At 44.0% G+C, this 17,156-nt stretch overlaps 2 protein-coding genes across 3 annotated transcripts; both read right to left on the bottom strand.

Annotated features, from left to right (window-relative positions):
- Positions 1-279: 279 nt before the first annotated feature.
- LOC131929034 (heat shock protein 70 B2) lies at positions 280-7,613 on the bottom strand. The gene is made up of 4 exons (XM_059285219.1): positions 7,481-7,613; positions 4,484-4,532; positions 4,240-4,341; positions 280-2,259 (listed from the first exon to the last, which is right to left on the bottom strand). Exons 3-4 carry the CDS (start codon positions 4,309-4,311, stop codon positions 565-567), a joined length of 1,767 nt encoding a protein of 588 aa, XP_059141202.1. The 5' UTR covers positions 4,312-4,341; positions 4,484-4,532; positions 7,481-7,613; the 3' UTR covers positions 280-564.
- A 1,311-nt stretch (positions 7,614-8,924) lies between these two features.
- Positions 8,925-15,945, bottom strand: LOC131929041 (uncharacterized). 2 transcript variants are annotated; one of them, XR_009383882.1, is made up of 4 exons: positions 15,721-15,945; positions 14,020-14,165; positions 11,295-11,356; positions 8,925-10,199 (listed from the first exon to the last, which is right to left on the bottom strand). XR_009383882.1 is itself a non-coding variant. In XM_059285225.1 (3 exons), the coding sequence occupies exons 2-3, from the start codon at positions 14,075-14,077 to the stop codon at positions 9,571-9,573; spliced, it is 687 nt and encodes a 228-aa protein (XP_059141208.1). In that variant the 5' UTR covers positions 14,078-14,165; positions 15,721-15,945; the 3' UTR covers positions 8,925-9,570. The 2 variants fall into 2 exon arrangements, 1 of the variants encoding a protein (XP_059141208.1); XM_059285225.1 differs by lacking the exon at positions 11,295-11,356.
- Positions 15,946-17,156: the final 1,211 nt, after the last annotated feature.

Raw genomic sequence — 17,156 nt, 5'->3', positions numbered from 1 at the left:
TGTGAGGGACTGTGTGAGGGACTGTGTGAGGGACTGTGTGAGGGACTGTGTGAGGGACTGTGTGAGGGACTGTGTGAGGGACTGTGTGAGGGACTGTGTGATGGACTGTGAGAGGGACTGTGTGAGGGACTGTGTGGGGAGATGGACTGTGAGAGGGACTGTGTAAGGGACTGTGTGAGGGACTGTGTGAGGAGATGGACTGTGAGAGGGTTATTTGTTTTGGTTTGGAAGTAGAAACGTAAAATTATTGAACACAAGTCGACACAAAGAAAAGCTGCATCAAATATTTTATAGTTTTTAATCACAGTGACATTTTTTTTTAAATTAGCAAAAAAAAAGAGAACTTGCTTTCTTTTTAGCGTTCAGTAGATGAATCAAGTTGAGCCAAATATTCTACGTGCTCATTCTAGATTTGATGGTCATTAATGTGCATGAACTTTTTATTTATTGTAGCTGTAGGCCTAAGTATCGCTCAACTATCGTAGGCTAATGTGGTGTATGGACGGTTAAATGTGGTGTGTGGATGGCTAAAATATGGTGTGCGGTCAAGGCCGTGTTGCGATCCTATTTTGACAGTTTCTCCCCCACCGTTTCCACAGCTTGCTTGACACTAAAAATATAATTCTCAAAGCGGTTTTTGGCCTCGACCCGCTCGCGCTGTTTCTCGTCCTCGGCCTTGTAGCGTTCAGCATCGGCCACCATTTTGTCGATCTGCGCCTGCGTCAGCCTCCCCCTCTCGTTCTTGATCTTGATGTTGTTAGACTTGCCCGTGGTCTTGTCCAGGGCTGTCACGTTCAGGATGCCATCGGCGTCGATATCAAACGTCACCTCGATCTGAGGCACCCCCCGGGGCGCGGGGGGAATCCCCATCAGTTGAAACGTCCCCAAAAGGTTGTTGTCTTTGGTCATTGAGCGCTCGCCCTCGAAGACCAGGATATCAACGCCGGGTTGGTTGTCTGCGTAGGTCGAGAAGAGCTGAGACGTTTTGGTGGGGATCGTTGTGCCTCGCTTGACCAGCACGGACATGACTGAGCCGTGGGTCTCGATCCCCAGGGAGAGGGGCGCCACGTCCACCAGGAGAACGTCCCTGATGGCCTGGCTCTGGTCGCCAGTCAGCACGGCCGCCTGCACGGCCGCCCCGTAGGCCACGGCCTCGTCCGGGTTGATGGACTTGTTGAGCTCCTTGTCGTTGAAGAAATCCGAGAGAAGTTTCTGCACCTTGGGGATCCTGGTAGAGCCCCCCACCAGCACCACCTCGTGGATCTTGCTTTTGTCCAGCTTGGCGTCTTTTAGGGCCGTCTCTACCGGCTGGATCGTTGATCGGAATAGATCGATACACAGCTCTTCGAATCTGGCTCGCGATATTTTTGTGTAGAAGTCGATTCCTTCAAAGAGAGAATCGACTTCGATGGAGGCTTCAGTGCTGCTGGACAGAGTTCTTTTGGCGCGCTCGCAGGATGTCCGCAGACGGCGGATGGCTCTGGCGCTGCCGCTCATGTCCTTGTTGTGCTTCCTCTTAAACTCCTGCACAAAATGGCTGACCAGACGGTTGTCAAAGTCCTCCCCTCCCAGGTGGGTGTCGCCAGATGTCGCTTTCACCTCAAACAACGAGCCCTCATCGATGGTTAAAATGCTGACATCAAAAGTACCGCCACCCAGGTCGAAAATTAAGACATTTCTCTCCCCTTTCATGCCCTTGTCGAGCCCATACGCCAGCGCTGCGGCGGTTGGTTCGTTGATGATCCTCAGCACGTTCAGACCGGCAATGGCGCCAGCGTCCTTGGTCGCCTGCCTCTGTGAGTCGTTGAAATAGGCCGGCACCGTAATGACGGCATCCGACACTCGCTGCCCCAGGAACGCCTCGGCCGTCTCCCTCATCTTGGTCAGCACCATCGAGCTGATCTCCTCCGGAGCGAAGAGCTTCCTCTCGCCTTTGTATTCCGCTTCAATCTTCGGCCGACCTTCAGACTCCACGACCTTGAAAGGCCAAAGTTTCATGTCACCCTGCACCGTTTTATCCGTGAACTTGCGGCCGATGAGACGTTTGGCGTCGTAGATGGTGTTGGTGGGGTTCATGGCCACCTGGTTCTTGGCGGCGTCCCCCACCAGACGCTCCGTGTCGGTGAAGGCCACGTAGCTGGGCGTGGTCCTGTTGCCCTGGTCGTTGGCGATGATCTCCACCTTGCCGTGCTGGAACACCCCCACACACGAGTAGGTCGTCCCCAGGTCGATCCCAATGGCTGGCGCTTGCTTTGGCATCTGAAATCATCCAATTGGTCAGATAATTTAACGGGGAGTTTAGACCAAATTGGTGAGACACTTTAACCGGAGTTTAGACGAAATTGGTTGGACACTTTAACCGGGATTTTTTACCAATTTGGTGAGACACTTTAACCGGAGTTTAGACCAAATTGGTGAGACACTTTAACCGGAGTTTAGACCAAATTGGTGAGACACTTTAACCGGAGTTTAGACCAAATTGGTGAGACACTTTAACCGGAGTTTAGACCAAATTGATCAGACACTTTAACCGGAGTTTAGACCAAATTGGTGACACACTTTAACCGGAGTTTAGACCAAATTGGTGAGACACTTTAACCGGAGTTTAGACCAAATTGGTAAGACACTTTAACCGGGATTTTTTACCAATTTGGTGAGACACTTTAACCGGAGTTTAGACCAAATTGGTGAGACACTTTAACCGGAGTTTAGACCAAATTGGTGAGACACTTTAACCGGAGTTTAGACCAAATTGGTCAGACACTTTAACCGGAGTTTAGACCAAATTGGTGAGACACTTTAACCGGAGTTTAGACCAAATTGGTCAGACACTTTAAACTAAATTTAGACCAAACTGGTCAGACACTTTAACCGGAGTTTAGACCAAATTGGTTAGATACTTTAACCGGAGTATGTCACTGTCTCTGACCAACTCACCTGTAGTATGTCACTGTCTATGACCAACTCACCTGTAGTGTGTCTCTGAACAACTCACATTTAGTGTGTCTCTGACCAACTCACCTGTAGTGTGTCTCTGTCTCTGACCAACTCACCTGCAGTGTGTCTCTGACCAACTCACCTGTAGTGTGTCTCTGAACAACTCACCTGTAGTGTGTCTCTGACCAACTCACCTGTAGTGTGTCTCTAACCAACCAACCTGTAGTGTGTCTCTGACCAACTCACCTGTAGTGTGTCTCTGACCAACTCACCTGTAGTATGTCACTGTCTATGACCAACTCACCTGTAGTGTGTCTCTGAACAACTCACCTTTAGTGTGTCTCTGACCAACTCACCTGTAGTGTGTCTCTGTCTCTGACCAACTCACCTGCAGTGTGTCTCTGACCAACTCACCTGTAGTGTGTCTCTGACCAACTCACCTGTAGTGTGCCTCTGACCAACTTACCTGTAGTGTGTCTCTGACCAACTCACCTGTAGTGTGTGTCTGACCAACTCACCTGTAGTGTGTCTCTGACCAACTCACCTGTAGTGTGTCTCTGACCAACTCACCTGTAGTGTGTGTCTGACCAACTCACCTGTAGTGTGTCTCTGACCAACTCACCTGTAGTGTGTCCCTGTCTCTGACCAACTCACATGTAGTGTGTCCTTGTCTCTGACCAACTCACCTGTAGTGTGTCTCTGTCTCTGACCAACTCACCTGTAGTGTGTCTCTGACCAACTCACCTGTAGTGTGTCTCTGACCAACTCACCTGTAGTGTGTCTCTGACCAACTCACCTGTAGTGTGTCTCTGACCAACTCACCTGTAGTGTGTCTCTGACCAACTCACCTGTAGTGTGTCTCTGTCTCTGACCAACTTACCTGTAGTGTGTCTCTGACCAACTCACCTGTAGTGTGTCTCTGACCAACTCACCTGTAGTGTGTCTATGTCTCTGACGAACTCACCTGCAGTGTGTCTCTGACTAACTCACCTGTAGTGTGTCTCTGTCTCTGACCAACTCACCTGTAGTGTGTCTCTGACCAACTCACCTGTAGTGTGTCTCTGACCAACTCACCTGTAGTGTGTCTCTGACCAACTCACCTGTAGTGTGTCTCTGACCAACTCACCTGTAGTGTGTCTCTGTCTCTGACCAACTCACCTGTAGTGTGTCTCTGACCAACTCACCTGTAGTGTGTCTCTATCTCTGACCAACTCACCTGTAGTGTGTCTCTGACCAACTCACCTGAAATGTGTATCTGACCAACTCAGAATAATAGAATAGTATTTTTTTAAATATACATACAAAAACTTTATTCCAAATTATCCAGTGTATGCCCACGGTGGGTAATAGTTCCCTATCGGTGGAAAAGCCCATTCATAAACTCTGTTGTAGATGACAACAACTCTGAAAATTAATTGTTATTTAATAGTAAGTAATTTTACCTAATTTTACACGTTTCAAAATTTCTTTATAATTAAAATTTCATTTTTCGTTCACTTATTAAAATGTTTTAAATAAGCAGAAAGAAAAAAAAATAATTACTCACTTTGCAATAGGTTTACAAAAAAGGAACACTGCGATTTTCTTAAGCAATTCTAGAAAAAAAATTACCTAGTATTAGGATAAAACAAATGACAAATGATCAAAAGACTAGTGATCACAAACACAATACATTAGACAAAAAACTCAATGACAAAATATCTCAGGATAAAATACATTAGGATAAATTATATCATCGACCAAATATACCAAAAAAAAATTCTCATACAAGATAACCTACGACCCAATAATTATCGTATTTAAAATGGTTTTAATCAATGCGATTATCTTTTAGTAATTGTATTACTTCTTTTTACTTTCTCGTATATACGAAGTATAGAGAAAGTCTTGTAATCGTGCAAAAAAAAATCGAGATTTATGCACATCTCGACGTTTTACACCTCTCTGGGTCGGACAAAAACATTGTTTTGTAATCTTGTCCGTAAGTCTCGTTTTCTCTCTATTTGAACTAGAAACCCAGGTAGACTTTTAGATTTTCAAACTAGGCAAATTGTTGGCATCATTAGGTCCTAAACAGAATTTTAAGGTAGAATTATATAACACCATCTTGGATATGGGTATACATACTTTGAAAGAAAAGTTCCAACAATTTGAACAACATAATATTCTGGTTGGCTTCCTGTATAATATATATACAATATCAACCAAACGAGACCTGCGGATAAACTTACTGACTGCAAATATTTAGAAACGTCGTATTTAGGGGGGGGGGGAGCCAAATCCGACAAAAAATTATATTTTTCTGCACCTTGATAGACGTGTGGTTTTGTACAAACAAAAACAAGAAAACAACTCGATTGTAGCTGTAATTGTTCTACAGTAATTAACACACACTGCTGCGTAGAGAAAAATAAATAAATTAAATTAAAAAAATAAATAAAAAATAAAAATAAAGAATAAAAATTTAAAAATTTAAAAATTTAAAAAATAAAAAAATAATATATATATATATATATATATATATATATATATATATATATATATATATATATATATATATATTTAATATGGGGACCTAAAATAATTGTGGGGGGGGGGGGGGAAGTGTTAAGAATTTTTGCCTAGGGCGTTAAATAACCTGGCGCCGGCAATGGTTTTTCGTCAGGAAGAGCTCTCATATTTGTCGTCAGTGTAAGTACATGCATGTGACGCCACAAAAGTTGCTTGTTAATACAACTCGCGACAGTGAGTGCTCGGGAGCCACGCAGATGACGGGGAGTATTTGTCGGAAATCTCCACCCAATAGAATTGTTTTCCCTCCAAATGGGTGCGTCTCACCTGTGAGATCACGTAACAACCTGTCGACTGCCTGAAATGCGTATGCATGTGTTATTGGCGCCTCGTCCTATATAATTAATTTGGATTGCAGGATATGTTGCGCGTGTTGCGAGCTATTGCATGTGGAAGCAGTAGTGAGCTTTAACGGTATTTTAAACACCGAATGTGCAGTACGTCCACCCGGTAACAATGTTACAGCTATTCCTGTAGATACAACGGTTATAGGAAAGTCTCCCCTGGCTCTGATGGTATGGATCAGAGTTTTATAGACAAAGGTTTTCCCTGTTCCTGTTCCTGCCGGACCATCTAAAAAGAAGCAGGTTTGTCGCGGTCGGGAGTCTGTGTATGCAGCGTCCAAAACAGTGTCAACAGCGTGCTTTTGTTCTGTGTTGAGTTTGTTGTAGTGCTCCATAGCGTGGCAGTGTTCAGCCTAAGCATCAAAGACGGAAGATGAATGACACATCGGAAGAATGTCAGTGGGGGGTAGGTGTAATTTGTGGAGGTTGAGGCCATGTGGTTGAAGGATGTCATTTATTTCTGCTAGAGCATGCATGCAAGCGGTGCGTGTGGAATATGTTCTGAGAAAGTCCTCAGAAAGGGAGAATTTATGCGTGTCCCAAAGGTGTGGAACGTTTTGTGGTTCGCCGAAGACAGATGAAAACGAAAAGTTGTCGCAAAAACGCTGGCATTCGTATCTCAGATGCCTCTATAAGTGTATCATGCCATATCTTCTCGTCTTTAAGATGACCCATTAGTTGGCACGCCTCTTTGAAAGTGTTACATTCCACGCCGTTGACAGTTCGTAGATGCTTGAAACTCGTGATGCTTACGGAACGGGTAAGGAGAAGCCTGAGGTAATAACGTTCGGTGTCGTTAATGGCAACAACAGGCATTCTGCCGATCACTTTTGCACCTCCTCTAATTCTCTTTTGCCTTTGTCCAGAGTATTGTTGGAATGTGTAATGTTGGGGAACATCAGTGCTTCACTGAGTAAGAAAAACGTGCGTCGCCATAGTTAACCCAATGTTCGCAAACAAAGCTTACAGCCATCTTGCGAAGTTCGAGAGTAACAGTTTTGTTGATGACATTTTTCCAGAAAAACGAGACTGATAGGAATAAACAGTTACCTGATAAAGGAATTTCGACTACATTGACAGACCTGTTGACTCCACGAAATATATTTGAAGCGGTGGCCATTGTTAGGAAACAAAGGGGAAAACTCAAAACAAAACTCCGGGAACAAATGCGGCTCAGACGACTGGAGGAGATACTAAAGCAACTGAGGACATACTGCTGCGGATACACAGTTTCGCATGCCTGGAAAGCGAAAGGCCGATATCCTTCCCCCCCCCCCCCCTCCTTCCTCCCCCCCCCCCCTTTCGTGAGAGCAGCGTCCGTGTTAACAGAAGACAATGAAGATCAAGCGGAACTTGTTTTTACCTCCCCATAGTTTCAAATCGTTTAAAAACTAAATTATCTGCCCATAATAGTCGTCACTTATCGACCCAGCTCTACGATGGTAGAAGAGAATGATATAGATCTAGGTCTAGAATCTAGATCTAGGTCTAGAATCTAGATCTATATAGATCAAGGTCTAGAATCTAGATCTAGAATATATAGATCTAGGTCTAGAATCTAGATCTATATAGATTAAAAACTCAACAAACATGACGGCATTTTGTTCGGCAGAAAGGATAGAACTTACTATTAACAATAGGCAACAAAATACTTAGGATTAGCCAACACAAAATGCCCAAAATGTAGATATACCTAGTTTCATGTTTTGATGGAAACTTTTCCCTTACAAAACAGTTTTAAGAAGAAAATTACCATTGTGTTCATACCGTGTTATTCTAAGTGCGCACTGGATTTGCGTTAAGACTTTTTATTGGTATAACAGGAATTGAGTTGGAAAAACTCTAAGCTTTTGTTAGTGCGCAAGTGTAATATAGATAAACTTATTCGCTTAGGAAAAATATATTCCTAAAATCGTACCCTTTACAGAAATGGTGTAATAATTTAACCAACACTCAAATTAGGACCACTGCTAATTAATACCAATATTAATTTTTTTTGTCTTCGCTTAACTGCTTTAATAAATGTAGGTGGGATAACGTGGTCTGATGAGAGATAGAGAGAGGCAAAAAATCGAAATCGTGATTTTCACAAATATGGACGTTTTACACCTACCTGAGTCGGAAAAACATAGTTTAGCAATTTTGTCCGTATGTCTGTGTGTGTGTGTGTGTGTACGTATATGTGTAAGTGAGTGTGTGTGTATGTTTGTATGTGTGTGTGCAATAGACTATTGATAAGAGAAGTTACTATAGTCTTTAACAAAATCGAATCCGGGCGTCCTCCGGCGCCCCAACATGGGCTAATTGGCGCCCCGGGCCGTACCTTCAGCGCTACGGCACATGCGTTCGGTTTAGTGAGTTTGATAGACTATGGATAAGAAGGGTTACTACAGTCCTTAACAAAATAGAATCCGAGCATCCTCCGGCGCGCAGCGGGTTCCTATTTTTTTCACGGGGGATCTAACCGTGAGCGCTATGGCGCCTACGTTCAGTTTAGAGAGTTCTAAAGACTATGGATAAGATGGGGTATCATAGTCGCTTACGGACTATTCTGTGAACACAATGAGTTTATGTTTGCATTAAAATTAAGGTTTATGTTCTGCGTCATTTTTTTGCGTTTAGGTTTGCGTTTGCGTTTGTGTTTGCATTTGAGTTTGGGTTGTGTTTGTGTTTATGTTTCAGTTTGTGTTTGCTTTTGTGTTTTTGATTTGCTTTGATAATTGCGTTAGTGTTTGCGTTTTTATTTTCTCGTATATACGAAGTATAGAGAAAGTCTTGTAATCGTGCAAAAAGAAAATCGAGATTTTTACAAATCTCGACGTTTTACACCTCACTGATACGGAAAAACATAATTTTGCAATCTTGTCCGTATGTGTGTGTCTGTGCGTGTGTCTGTGTGTAAACACGATAACTTGAGTACCGTTACAGCTAGGTTGATGAAATTTCATATATAAGTATTTTATCAAACTTGTAGATCCTGATCAACTTTTGAGCGATTTCCGATAACCGGAAGTGGTACTTTTTCTACTTTGAATTTATAAAAAGTCATGATTGTGTTCTTGTATGATCCAAATAAATACAAGCGACATAAAAAATCATTGCAAATAATTACATTAATTACAAATAGGGCTACAAGTATTGTAATAAAACTGTAATAAAACAAAATGGCTCTGGTCTTACTAGACAAGCGTTTTAAAAAATGGTGTTTTACTGTGGCACAAACTACGAGTGGCTGGGGTGTAGCTATGTGTTGAGAGGGTTGGGTTGTAGGGGTGTAGTTGTGTGGTTGATAGGGTTGCAGAGTTGTAGCTATGTGCTAGTGAGGGGTGTAGCTATGTGGTTTAAAGGACAGCAGGGTTGTAGCTATGTGATTGAGAGGGTTGCAACGAGTGTGTGTGGGGGGAGGAGGTTCTGTGAGAAGATGGGGCGGGGGTCTGGTACCCCTAGGCGTACCCCACCCCGCTGCAGTTGACCCTGGCGGCGCTGTGCGGGTGGTTGCACCAGCCGAACGTCCGCCGGTCGAGGATGTAGACCGGCGCGCCGCTGGTACCGGGGCACGTGCATGCCGTGTAGTGGTACACCGTGTAGCCGGTGCCGGCAATCTGGAACTTCTCCGTCCACCGGCCGATGGTCACTTTCTTGGCGCAGCCGTGTGGGTGGGACACGACGATGGCCAGTCTGTTGTCATGGTTAACAGAGTCTATCTTCTTGCTGATCTTCAGGCAGTGCTGCTTGTACCTAGCCACAGTTTCCTGGCCAGGTCAAGGTCGTGCGTGACGCAGCACAGGTTAAACCTGTCGCCGTCCACGTGAGCACCGTGGGCGCTGACCCCCATGCCCTCGAAGGTCACGGCGGGGCTGGTGTCGCTGTTGAAGCCGACTCGGCACGTGGTGTGCCTCGCCTCCTCCTCGTCATACACCACGTGGGTGGCTGTGACCACGCCCACTTTACACCACATGCGCTTCGGTTTACCGGAAGTCTTGCACACGTGACATGGGCAGGGCTGGTCCTTCTTGTTGACCGGAACCGTCACGTACCGGACACGCCCACTTCCGGTCCGCAACATCCGGTCACCTATCGCGTTGTGGAACGGATACGGAATGTCCGTGTCTTGGTAGAAGCGGGGTCTGCCCGGGCTCACGAAGTCCGTCTCCACCCTGACCGTGATAGCCGCCAGTGCCCGGATGAGGGTCAGCACGTCCTTGTCCCGGAAGTTCTCTGGCAGGTGCTCAATGTCAAGGTTGTCCACACGGATGAAGTCGCCGTGCCCCGGGTGTTTCTTGCAGTGGGAGAAGCGCGCTTGAAAACCTGATTCACCCTCAAAGCTGACCTCCGTCTCGAAGGAATCTGTGACGTCAGAGGGATTAGAGATTTAGGGATTTGTCATGTGATTGTGGCTGGACATTTTAGTACATAATAATATGGTAAACATACAGTCTAGACACACAGACATACACATAATGAAACTATGTTGCTACACTATGTGGCTACCCTATGTGGCCAGCCTATGTGGCTAAACAATTTGCCTACACTATGTGCCTACATAATGTGGCTACAGCATGTGCCTACACTGTGTGGCTATACTACGTGCCTACACTGCGTGGCTATATAATGTGGCTACAGTATGTGGTTACTCTGTGTAGCTAAAGAATAAAGCCTAGTACAATCCAACATTCGTCAGATGCTAGAACTTTAATCCGCCGACAAAACTTGTTGTTTTAATATTTTATGTTTTAAAACTTGATGTTTCAAAATTTGATAGCTCAAAACTTGATGTTTGAAACTATGATAGTTCAAAACTTGATGTTTCAAAATTTGATATTACAAAACTTGATGTTTCGCAACTTCATCTTCTATGCTCCGTGTGGGTCGAAAAACCTATTTAATTCGTCAAACACATACAGCTAATCATATAAAGTTAATCACCTACAGCTAACCTCCTATAACTAACCACCTACGGGTAACCACCTAATTTACCATCACAACGGGAACACGGCATTTCCCCCCTGTCAATTATGTCAATTACCCCCGCCCAGTAGGACATTACCCCCCCCCCCCCCGGACAGGGTTAGGGTTAGGGCTAGGGCTAGGGCTAGGGCTAGGGCTAGTGTTAGGGTTAGAGCTAGTTTTAGGGTTAGGGTTGTGTCTAGCTTTGGTTTTGTGTAAAGTTTTAGGCTAAGGTGGATGCTTAGGTTTTGGTCTTTTTCTTAAGGTTTGGATTAAAGTAGTATATAGGTATAAAATTCTAGTTAGAGTTAGGATTTTAACTTGAGAGGGGGGGGGGGGGGGGGTAATTCCCCCGGGGGGGGGGGGGGTAATTGACAGGGGGGTAATTGACAGGGGGGAATTGCTCCGGGGGGGGGGGGTAAATACGGGGGGAAAAGTCCGGGGGGGGAATATCCAGGGGGTAATGTCCTGTAGCCCATCACAACACCCACTTACCGTGTCTACAGCGAGGAATTCTTTAATTTTTTTCACAGAACCCGACGTGCTGCGTTTAAATTCTGGGGAATAAATTGTCTGGGTGTTGGAGAGTATATAGGTTGTAGGCGGTATAGGTTGTATAGGTTGTATAGGTTGTAGAGGGTATAGGTTGTATAGGTTGTATAGGTTGTAGGCGGTATAGATTGTATAGGTTGTATAGGTTGTAGAGGGTATAGGTTGTAGGTGGTATAGGTTGTAGGTGGTATAGGTTGTAGAGGGTATAGGTTGTAGAGCGTATAGGTTGTAGAGGGTATAGGTTGTAGGTGATATAGGTTGTAGAGGGTATAGATTGTAGAGTATATAGGTTGTAGGTGGTATATGTTGTAGAGGGTATAGGTTGTAGAGGGTATAGGTTGTATAGGTTGTAGATGGTATAGGTTGAAGAGGGTATAGGTTGTAGAGGGTATAGGTTGTAGGTGGTATAGGTTGTAGAGGGTATAGGTTGTAGGTGGTATAGGTTGTAGAGGGTATAGGTTGTAGGTGGTATAGGTTGTAGGTGGTATAGGTTGTAGAGTATATAGGTTGTAGGTGGTATAGGTTGTAGAGGGTATAGGTTGTAGAGGGTATAGGTTGTAGAGGGTATAGGTTGTAGAGGGTATAGGTTGTACAGGGTATAGGTTGTAGAGGGTATAGGTTGTAGAGGGTATAGGTTGTAGAGGGTATAGGTTGTAGAGGGTATAGGTTGTAGAGGGTATAGGTTGTAGAGGGTATAGGTTGTAGAGGGTATAGGTTGTAGAGGGTATAGGTTGTAGAGGGTATAGGTTGTACAGTGTATAGGTTGTAGAGGGTATAGGTTGTAGAGTGTATAGGTTGTAGAGTGTATAGGTTGTAGAGGGTATAGGTTGTAGGCGGTATAGGTTGTAGGTGGTATAGGTTGTAGAGGGTATAGGTTGTATAGGTTGTAGAGGGTATAGGTTGTAGAGGGTATAGGTTGTAGAGGGTATAGGTTGTAGAGGGTATAGGTTGTAGAGGGTATAGGTTGTAGAGGGTATAGGTTGTAGAGGGTATAGGTTGTAGAGGGTATAGGTTGTAGAGGGTATAGGTTGTAGAGGGTATAGGTTGTAGAGGGTATAGGTTGTAGAGGGTATAGGTTGTAGAGGGTATAGGTTGTAGAGGGTATAGGTTGTAGAGGGTATAGGTTGTAGAGGGTATAGGTTGTAGAGGGTATAGGTTGTAGGCGGTATAGGTTGTAGGTGGTATAGGTTGTAGAGGGTATAGGTTGTATAGGTTGTAGAGGGTATAGGTTGTAGAGGGTATAGGTTGTAGAGGGTATAGGTTGTAGAGGGTATAGGTTGTAGAGGGTATAGGTTGTAGAGGGTATAGGTTGTAGAGGGTTTAGGTTGTAGAGGGTATAGGTTGTAGAGGGTTTAGGTTGTAGAGGGTATAGGTTGTAGAGGGTATAGGTTGTAGAGGGTATAGGTTGTAGAGGGTATAGGTTGTAGAGGGTATAGGTTGTAGAGGGTATAGGTTGTAGAGGGTATAGGTTGTAGGTGATATAGGTTGTAGAGGGTATAGGTTGTAGAGGGTTTAGGTTGTAGAGGGTATAGGTTGTAGAGGGTATAGGTTGTAGGCGGTATAGGTTGTAGGTGGTATAGGTTTGTAGAGGGTATAGGTTGTATAGGTTGTAGAGGGTATAGGTTGTAGAGGGTATAGGTTGTAGAGGGTATAGGTTGTAGATGGTATAGGTTGTAGAGGGTATAGGTTGTAGAGGGTATAGGTTGTAGAGGGTATAGGTTGTAGAGGGTTTAGGTTGTAGAGGGTATAGGTTGTAGAGGGTTTAGGTTGTAGAGGGTATATCTTGTAGAGGGTATAGGTTGTAGAGCGTATAGGTTGTAGAGGGTATAGGTTGTAGAGGGTTTAGGTTGTAGGTGGTATAGGTTGTAGGTGGTATAGGTTGTAGAGTATATAGGTTGTAGGTGGTATAGGTTGTAGAGGGTATAGGTTGTAGAGGGTATAGGTTGTATAGGTTGTAGATGGTATAGGTTGAAGAGGGTATAGGTTGTAGAGGGTATAGGTTGTAGGTGGTATAGGTTGTAGAGGGTATAGGTTGTAGGTGGTATAGGTTGTAGAGGGTATAGGTTGTAAGTGGTATAGGTTGTAGGTGGTATAGGTTGTAGAGGGTATAGGTTGTAGAGGGTATAGGTTGTATAGGTTGTAGATGGTATAGGTTGTAGAGGGTATAGGTTGTAGAGGGTATAGGTTGTAGAGGGTATAGGTTGTAGAGGGTATAGGTTGTAGAGGATATAGGTTGTAGAGGGTATAGGTTGTAGAGGGTATAGGTTGTAGAGGGTATAGGTTGTAGAGGGTATAGGTTGTAGAGGGTATAGGTTGTATAGGTTGTAGAGGGTATAGGTTGTAGACGGTATAGGTTGTATAGGTTGTATAGGTTGTAGAGGGTATAGGTTGTAGACGGTATAGGTTGTATAGGTTGTATAGGTTGTAGAGGGTATAGGTTGTAGACGGTATAGGTTGTATAGGTTGTAGACGGTATAGGTTGTATAGGTTGTAGAGGGTATAAGTTGTATAGGTTGTAGACGGTATAGGTTGGGATACGATAACTAAACGACTTAATTAACACAGAAGATGGAACATCAGATCATGACAGAGTATGAGAGTTACTGGACCGTAACGCTGTGTGTAAATGACACTTACCTGTACAACCCAACAGGTAACTGACACTTACCTGTAAAGCCTCCACAACAGTCCTGTGTCACGGGTGTGTTCTCCTGACACACCGCCATTGTTGTGTGTCGACCAGTGTGTTGTGTGCCGACCACTGTGTTGTGTGTCAAAACCCTCAACTGCTCACCTTACAAAGTGTTTAAGAAACTGCCAGATGTATGTAATGAAGATAAGTCTAATTAATTCAAAATTAACCTTTAGTAAACAAAACTATTATTTATTTATTACTTCTGACAAAAACAAAAAAAATGGTTATTTATTTAACTTACCACGAGAAATTATAAAATGTAAGTTATAAATTAAACAAAATTTAAAGATTCTGTACAAACGGTTATAAAACATAAATTTGTTGTATTATAAAGTACAAACCAACTCATATAAAACGTTCATCCATTAGACTACATATTTCCGGGACCCAAGTTTTGATGAGCACAGTGACACACTCATCAAGTGACACACTCACACACACACGCACACACACACAGTCGACACAAGTAGTTTGGACTTCCGATGTCAGGGTTGAATTAATGACAGCCCTCGCGACATTTGGGAGGGCAGGTAATTGCTGTGTTGCATGTCGCGTGTGTGATGACACGCGTATGTGTGTGATGGCACGGTCTAAAGTGGAGTCACATCCGGTACACACGGCTATATTTAGACCAGTGGGTCACATGGCGCGGGCTACAGTATAGCGACAGGAGCGGTTAGGTCAGGTCAAGTCTAGTTCTCACTTCTAGAACAATCTATTCATGAGAACAAGACGACCTAATGTCGATAACCAAAAAACTTTGTTTTTCTTCGTTTACTTGCAATGATGCCAATCAAACTCACTCAACCAGAGCAGTGCTGAGGATGACCTTTTTGTCTAAACATTGTGAAGTTAACCGTGCCATGTTTATAGGCTGTAGGTTTAAATCAAGCGTGGTCACTGGTAGGGTTGCCAGGTGTCCAGTTTTGAACTGGACAGTCCAGTATTTGAGCAGACTGTCCAGGATAAAATAAATATAAATACTGGACAAGTATATGAATAATACTCTGTTACCCCCCCCCCCCCTTCTTCTGCTTTGCGGCATACCTGAGAAGGGAAGGATGGAAAGGTGTCCAGTATTTTCGGAAAAGGTATCTGGCAACCCTACACTGGCCTCGAGATTTTACCCGGATATACGTGGCCAGATGTTTTGTAAGCCTTGAGTTATGTGGAGGGGGAGGGGTGGGGTAGCTGTGGCCCCCAAGTCAACCCACGACAGGTAATGCTGTGGTAACATACACTTACACACATACACGCATATACTCACATACATAAACACTTAATCACACAATCAGTCTACATATTCCATAATATGTGCAGCTGCTGATTACAAATATTGGCTGCCTGTGTTTCTCGTTCATCAACTAATGAGATATTAGGTCAATTACTAATCTTTAACTGCTACATGATTAGGTCAGTACTTATCTCTAATCACTGCAAAATTAGGTCAAGTACTACTAATGTGTTATCTATCTTCTGATTAGGTCAAGTACTTATCCATAACCACTACAAGATTAGATCAAGTACTAATCGGTCTACTACCATTAGATTAGATTAACAATCCGTGAACTAACGTCAAATTAGGTCAAGCACTGGTACGGTAATAACTACTACAAGATTAGCTACTAATCCATCTACTACCGTTAGATTAGACTAAGCAACACCTTGACTCACCTGACTGCTGCTGGAACTATCCTGGAACCCACACAGCTCTGGCTTTATACCTCTCAGACAAACGGAATTTTCCGGAAAACTCACAACCTCGGACCAACTACCCAAATCACTCGCACTGAACAAGCCTCTAAAAATAGCTCGGAAAATCAAGGTATTCGTCTGGTCAACGTCGAGCTCAGCCCGCGAAACCTGCTCTCGTCTGCCGTGTGTGGCAGGTGGAGGTGTCACGTGATATGACGTCACAGCCCGCAGATCTCTCCAGAAAGGGGATACGAGTGAGTCAGCTAAAAATAGACTGGGTTTTCCCTGCAAAACAACACGTTGCAGTACTGACGTCACCGCTGCAGTTATTTCCGACACAGAAATTATTTCCGGGTATTACCGTTACCTTGACCTTGGCCTACATTTCCTCAGTTAATACAGCCTGTTGGCTGTTTTCATTTTTTTTTCCGGTATTCGCCCGCTAACTGCGAAGAACTAAGCGTCAGCTATAAATAGAAACTGGTTTCATCAGAGTGTGTAAGATTGGTTTCAGTGTAGAAAAGGCAAGTCTGTCATGTCAGACTGGTTAGGGTTTCAGTGTAGTAAAGTCTGTCCTTTAGGACTGGTTAGGGTCTTGGTCAGACTTTTGACATGGTTACGTTTAAGTTTAAGGTTTATATTTTTCGATGTACGGCTAGGCAGATGTTAAGGTTATGACTAGATTTCTAAAGGTAATGAAATCTGCTGATGTGGTCTGGGTAAAATAGGGAGGGGTAGGGAGAGGTAGGGAGAGGTAGGGAGGGGTAGGGAGAGGTAGGGAGAGGTAGGGAGGGGTAGGGAGAGGTAGGGAGAGGTAGGGAGAGGTAGGGAGAGGTAGGGAGGGGTGGGGAGAGGTAGGGAGGGGTAGGGAGAGATAGGGAGGGGTGGGGAGAGGTAGGGAGTGGTAGGGAGAGGTAGGGAGGAGCAGGGAGGGGTATGGAAGGGAATCAGTCACAGCTTGTGGCGCTTCAATGTTGGTTTCAGTAAGAAAAAGTAACTTAATGAAATTGTCTTTTTTAATCAAATTGAACGTGATTGGTTCAAAACATTAGTTTACTCGTATAGGCCTACCTAGAATATATTAAAGGTCGGTTCGAGAACGAACCACGCCATCACCATGTATATTGTACAACATCAGACATCTATGTCAGACTGGCATGACAGCTGTATCAATATTATCACACACCAACAATTGGATAAATCCGTTCTATTCTCTCCACCAAGCGGAAATCCCCGTGTTACTATTTTTAACAACATTGATCGTTCCGATCTCTAGGGGAGAGCAATGACATTATTGGCATGAGTAACGGTCCTTGTTGAGTACAAAGACAAATAATAAAAAAAAAACTTGATTTCTTTAATAAAAGCTTTGTTCGCTTATGAGATCTCTTATCAATTTTAACTACCGAAACTTT

Source organism: Physella acuta, unplaced genomic scaffold (assembly GCF_028476545.2).
Source record: "Physella acuta isolate Inbredline_101_S28 unplaced genomic scaffold, ASM2847654v3 ptg001585l, whole genome shotgun sequence".
Taxonomy (NCBI): Eukaryota; Metazoa; Mollusca; class Gastropoda; family Physidae; genus Physella; species Physella acuta.
Note: the sequence above shows the minus strand (reverse complement) of the source record. Positions and strands in the feature narration are given on the sequence as shown.